Genomic DNA, 6,616 nt, shown 5'->3' with positions numbered 1-6,616 from the left:
TATCTCACAGTGGCTGTTCATTTTAGACAAAGATCAACAGTGTAAACTCATATAGTGAAGGGAGATCTTTACATGATCCTGTGTGAAACCTCTTAGTTCTTGAAGCTATAAAATGTAAATAGCAATCCTGTAGCAAGTTCACCTGTTTATCCTGTAATGTTATGGTATGTAATTTCTTTGGATCTGGCAGTCCCTGTCATCAAGAGACAATGAAACGGAGTCAGGAGAAACATTCAACCTAGTAATGTTATGATATAGCAGCCATGAAAAACTTGAAGTGTCCTTGATGGATGTTGGTATCCAACACCATCTGCACATCTTTTCCACTCCTGTGACACAAGACTAGGGACAGGAGCCATGTAGACCTCCAGATAGATTGCTGGATTGTAATTCCCAATTTTCCTCACAGTGGGCTGCTGGCTGAGATTTGCAGTGTAACCACACCTGGAAGGCTACATGATCCACTCATCTGAGGAAGATGTATCTAAACAGTTGAAATAGAGGGGAAAGGGAGAACTCAACATAGGACTGATATTTTCAGCAGCATCCCTGTGACAAGTCTCACAACTAGTACTACAGGATGCCATGCATGAGGTCAGTGGGGCAAAATTCAGCAGCTTAATCTAAGAATCAAGCTGATTAGACCTATAGTGTTCATGGAGGACAACCCATCAAAAGGAAAAGGCAAAAAAAGAATGCAAAAGAAGAATCTCCTACTTACGGTTCAGGCATTGTGAAAAGAAAGGGTGCGCCTATAAATTGAAAGAAAAATAATCATCAGCAAATACCTTTAAATGTTAAATGTTTTTAAAAGAATGTAAACCAAAAGTTGAATATTCCACATTTAGAAAAGACAAGAACTGGAATAATAATCTCTTTTTACCCAACAATAAAACACCCAATACAGTTTTTTAAAGCAAAAGTTAACAGTCCTCCTTCTGCAATAAAGATCACTGAATACCTTGCTCATAAGCTATTTAAAATGACTATTGTGATGACAGTGAACTGTGATAGTTATATCTCTTCTTTGAGACTAAGCTGCCCCGATTGTTCTCAGAGGGGCGGGATACAAATAAATTTTATTTATTTTTTTATTATTATTATTATTATTATTATTATTATTATATTTTTAAAAATTAGAACCTAATAAATAAACAGTACTAGCTACGCACTTACTAACTGAAGCCCTTCTCAGATTAATCTATTTCAACCCATGTCAAACATCCTCTGGGTATCTTCATTTGATTTTTATAAGCATAACTCAGTGGCAGTTTCCATATCAATGGATCCAGTGGATCTACACTATGAAGATTACCACACTGGGGAAAAAACGTCCCCCAATGTGTTCTCACGGGCGCGATCCCGAAATGTGATGGGAACCCGATGGGTCCCAGAATGCTAATTTACCGCACGGCGGAACGCCGCCGTCGCCACCGGGCGTTCTCAATGTGTTCCCAATGTGTTCCAGGAGGCCCATTTCTGGGAACGCTTTTGAAAGCGTTCCCAGAATGGCGCCTCCTGGAACACATTGGGAACCTGATGGGAACACCCGGCGGTGATGACAGCATTCCCAAAACATTTCGGGTTCGCGCCCGTGAGTACGCATTGGGGAACGTTTTTTCCCCAGTGCAGTAATCTTCTAAGTCTTAGTCCAAAATTTAAAGAAGCTTTATAAGGTGCTAGACCCTATCCCTCTCACCCAGAAAGGTCTATTACCTTGGAAAGCTCCTTTAAATTTTGGACTAAAATACAGAGCAAATTGACAGGTTCCCAGATATGGAGGCTATCATAGCTACAGCTGTTGTCTGTATGATGTTGGGAGAGAGTCACACTAAACTTAGGTATACATATTTCCTAATAAACATACATAAGATAGGACAGCTTGTCTGTTTCAAATAGCTTTGCATCTGACTCTAGCCTGATCTGTCTCATGCTATTGATTTTGGATGCTACTGCATCCAAAAAATTTTTATAATTTCATAGTACCTATGTACTACAGTGGTACCTCGGGATATGAAATACCCAGGTTACGAAATTTTCGGGATACGAAAAAATCCCATAGGGAATTATTGTTTCGGGTTACGAATGTTTTTACGGGTTACGAAAAAACTTTTGGTGCTTTTTTCGGCTTTTTCGCACGGAATCGCGGCTTTTCTCCATTAGCGCCTATGGCAATTCGGCTTACGAAGGCTTTTCGGGTTACGAAAGCGGCCGCGTTACGAATTAATTTCGTAACCCGAGGCACCACTGTATATAACTATGATTATATCATTTTGGTCCTGCCTTTTAAATACAGTTGGCCCTTCTTATACACGGATTTTTTGTACACGGATTCAAGCATCCATGTTTTGAAAATGTTCTAAAAAGTATAAATTTCAGATATCAAACCTTGATTTTCCATTTTTATAAGGGACTACATTTTGCTATGTCATTATATTTAATGGGACTTGCGCATCCACGGATTTTGTTATACACGGGGGATCTTGGAACCAAATCCCAGCATATAACAAGGATCCACTGTAGTAGATTGTGTACTCTCTTCATATGGCAAATCCATGAAACAGTATTTCTGATTTGGTTTATTCTTGGCCTTGCCATTCAGCTAATTCTACCATGCTCTGGAAAGATGGCAAGAAATTACAATTCTCCCATATATCCCAAAGAGTCTGGATGGCTTGCTCCAGATCTTTTTAAACTTTTATCCTGCTGTACCAAGGTGAATCATTCAGTTACATTGTTGACAGGGGAAAGGAATATGTACATAATTACCAACATGAGATCACGATAGATCATTATTTTCTCTCTGCCAACATACTTCTTTCTATTCTATCTCTATAAATGCTGCTACCCTAGAAAGAAGGCCTGTCACAATTTAAAAACATGAAATGAAACAAAAATGTGGACACTAGGGTGAGTAATTCCATGCATATATTGATTCAGCTACCTGACCTTAACAATTCAGCCATATACCAAATGCAGATTGCCTACAACTGCTTTTGCATCCTCAGTTTTCACATTCAGCTTCTTGTATTTCTGTTGATACTTCTGGATCAGAATCTTTTCCTAAGAGTAATTAAATATTGCTAAAATATCTCCTTCCCCAATATATGGCCAGAAGGAGCTTTTAACTAAATTTAGTTTAAATACTCTTCAACTGTTGGGAGCTAATAGGCACTATAATGGCCAATGTAAAACAGCTAGATATTACCCTGCTGGTTGCTGGAAGGTAAGGAACTTGGTTCACTTTCTTCTAGAATTTCCATCTTATTCAGACTGAATACTTGGATATATTGACTTGTATTGTGGGAGCTGGAGGTCATGTTCTTTTTTTTAAAAAAAACAACTGTATTTTTATTGTTGGGAGCAAACTATCTAAGGGATGTATTGGGCTAACAATGGCCCCATACAGACAGGCCAAAATAAAACTGCTTCTGGTCACTCTTAGGATGCATGCATCATTTAAACAGCATATCTCCAAAGTGACCTGAAGCAGCTTTATTTTGGCCTGTCTGTATGGGGCCAATGTTAAAGTAGACTTAGGGGCTGTACAGACTGCCCTGAAAGGGTGGTCTGCAGCTGCCCCTTTCTGCTCCTGAGGGATGCTGCAGCAGCCAAACTGTGCAGCGTCCCTCCACACCTAAAAGAACTCACTTTTTCTGGTTTTTTTAAGAGTGTGCGCCCGATGCCATGAGTGCGCAATGGGCGCACTATGATGCATCAGTGACACAAACGCAGCGCAGTGATGTGTATACACTGCACCACGCTTGCATCATGGATGCATGCCCCATGTGAGTGGGGCCGCACAGTTATGGCACCAGCAGCATGAACTAGGGTTTTTGAGCATGCAGCTGGTGCGCACTCTCAAACCCTAGAATCGGTGGTGGCATGCCACTTCTGGCCTTACAAAAGAAGAAAAATCTATTCCCCCTGGTGAGAGTACACAATTTTGGAAAAGTTATAATTAATAACTATTTAATTAAATAATTAAATTCTGTAGCAATTAATATGCTTTGTACAACTAGTTTACCTCATTTCCTTTTAAACTGTTAGCTTTAAACTGTTATTGTGTTTGATTTGGACCTATTTGAAAAAAGGAAGATTGGCTATTGTGTGATAAACTGAGGACCGGGTACCCACCCCAATCTATCCAGGTGTTAAATGAACAAAAACATTCCAAATTCAGATGTACATTTGAAACAAAAATAATTAGGCTTCCAATAAAAGTAAGTACAATACATTTGAACTTTTCATTCCTGATTTGTTGAGGCTCTCGATTTACATTTAGATTACATTTTGCAGCTTTCCAGTCTACATACAGGATTGAAATCCAAGCAGTCTGACAGTGTGCTAGACTTTAAAAGACCCACATTCAAGTCATTATTCAATCATAGGTTTATTGGCTTTCAACAAAAGTGCTCTCTCATTAAAGCCATTCTAAATAAATGTCAGATCATGTAGAATTTGTATGTCAGTTCAAGGAAACCCATGGTTCTCCTCTATTCTCTCAAAAGCTGGAATTTAAAGTTAACATATTGCTGTGGGTTAGATCTGGACTTTATTAAAGCTGACATATTACTAATAGTAATATTATTTACTTGTGGGGGTCATGGTGAAATAATATAGTCATGATTAATTGCAATCTCACTTGTTTTAATGAGTCTGCTCTGAGTATGTCACAGTGTGGATCCAACTCTATAATTCTGCATCCATAATGCTAAGTGGACCAAATGCAAAAAAATAATAATTTTCATTTCAGTTTCTCAAGAAGCTTACTCCACTAGTTTGTGTGTGTCTTATTTTTCCATATTCATTTAAATGTTATTTCTTTTTACAGTTGTGGTTAGATACTAGAAATGTTTTCCACAAATAAAACACAATTCCAAAACTACTCTAAAGGATGCAGAATTTTTTTTGAAAAAAATTATTATAGACTTGGGGTTTTTATTTTAGCTCTTTCAAGTGAATTCTATAAATACTGAGGATATCACTGCAGAACGCAGTCAGAAATACAAGTTCCTCCAACTCTCTTTCTAGTAAGTAAATTATTCTCACATATGCAAGGTTCTCCTAAAGATTTGGGAAAACAGCAAATTTGCTTGGCTACTCTATGTCATAAAGTTATGAAAATGAAAATATAATTAAAAAAACACAAAGACAGCAAATTCAGTATAGAATATAGTCCAGATAAAATAACACAGAAAAAATAATTAATGTAATTACTGTATCTGTACAGCTATGCAAAAGCTGGGATTTGATGTGGGAGAAAATAAATCAATATATATTTTTAGACATGCTATTTTCCCATAAGCCTACTGCATACTTGTGTACAGTATGATCATTCATCTTATATATTGAATTTTCCATTATAGTTCTCATAGTTACCATGCACTCCAGGAAGTTCTCATGGGCATTTTTCTTCAGATCTAATGATTCAAAGCTGAAACCTGTCCTTAAGCTTCTTGCTTATCTATGTATCTGCTTTCTGTAAGGTTCTTGAGGCAATGCTGTCAATAATAATTTATTATACAATCACAACAGTATCAACAATAAACTGTTCATTTTAACATTCCCATGACTACAACTGTGCTTATATGGAAATAGCACTACATTTAGTTTAATTAGTTTAAGTCGCCAGGGTATATCTGCCACCAGGTTCTGACTCAGCCAGCTGATCTTCAGCTACCTTGAGCAAAATTAAGCAATAACTCCATTCTCCTGACTCCAGCTTATAAATAATCACTGTTGTTTCAGTACATGGTTACCCCAAAGCAAATTCCTTGATGAAATACTTTACCTAGTGAAGTCCAGGCAGAAGAGAGGTGATGGCTGTAGGATGGAAGTGTTCAGACTACAGTATGAAGGGATGGGGAAAGGATGATGAGAGTATTAAGTTGACGCCAGACTCCAACTGGTCAGTAAAAATAGAATGGATACAGATATCCTTCTGGTACATATGAATTCAGAGGACAAGAGGCTATGTTCACCACAAATAAAATGCCCACCCACACTGTGTACACTTTGTAAGCATCATTCTTCACATTGTACATATATTGCACCCTCAGCAGATGTTAAGGAAGGTTTAAAAAAATTGTTACAACTCCCAGAGTTTGAGATTGCAAATCCCACTGGCAATGATGTTCCTGGGAATGGTAGTCCAGAAGAGTAATTTTTTCAAGCTCTGAGCTTTACACATCATGTGCTTACACACACACACACACACACACACTGTACACATATGCAGTCAAACAAGAACTAGATCTTTCCAACTAGCCCTCATTTATTTCTTTTAATAAAATGAGAAAAGCTGTGGCTTATACTGCTGTGTTTAAACAGGAACCTACTCTTGGCTAGGAGTCCGCCCTTTTGCATTTTTCTGACACATGTTTGAACCATCATAGTTGTTTTTACCAAGCAGTGCCTGTATTGATTAGACACGTTAAAAGTCACACTCTAGTCCTCAGGACAACAATCTTTTAAAAAGGCCTCATGATTTCTGTGGGTCTGAAGGATGCATAGGATGCTACCCCAAAAAACCGTATGGGTCCCTATCCCTTCTATTCCCAGCCTAAAAACACCAAAACTAAACCAGCAACAATGAGACGGGGGGGTCCAGGTT

At 38.1% G+C, this 6,616-nt stretch overlaps 1 protein-coding gene across 1 annotated transcript in view; it reads right to left on the bottom strand.

Moving 5' to 3' along the window:
* The window catches only part of TNNI1 (troponin I1, slow skeletal type), a gene marked incomplete at its 5' end in the record, with an annotated part of 23,485 nt that extends 17,526 nt beyond the window's left edge, over nt 1–5,959 (bottom strand). The window contains 3 exon segments of the mRNA XM_042464281.1: nt 718–752; nt 5,795–5,843; nt 5,846–5,959. Coding sequence (XP_042320215.1) covers nt 718–752; nt 5,795–5,843; nt 5,846–5,959 — 198 coding nt within the window.
* Between the last annotated feature and the right edge of the window lie 657 nt (nt 5,960–6,616).

This window comes from Sceloporus undulatus, chromosome 4, assembly GCF_019175285.1.
Source record: "Sceloporus undulatus isolate JIND9_A2432 ecotype Alabama chromosome 4, SceUnd_v1.1, whole genome shotgun sequence".
NCBI classification, from domain to species: Eukaryota; Metazoa; Chordata; class Lepidosauria; order Squamata; family Phrynosomatidae; genus Sceloporus; species Sceloporus undulatus.
Note: the sequence above shows the minus strand (reverse complement) of the source record. Positions and strands in the feature narration are given on the sequence as shown.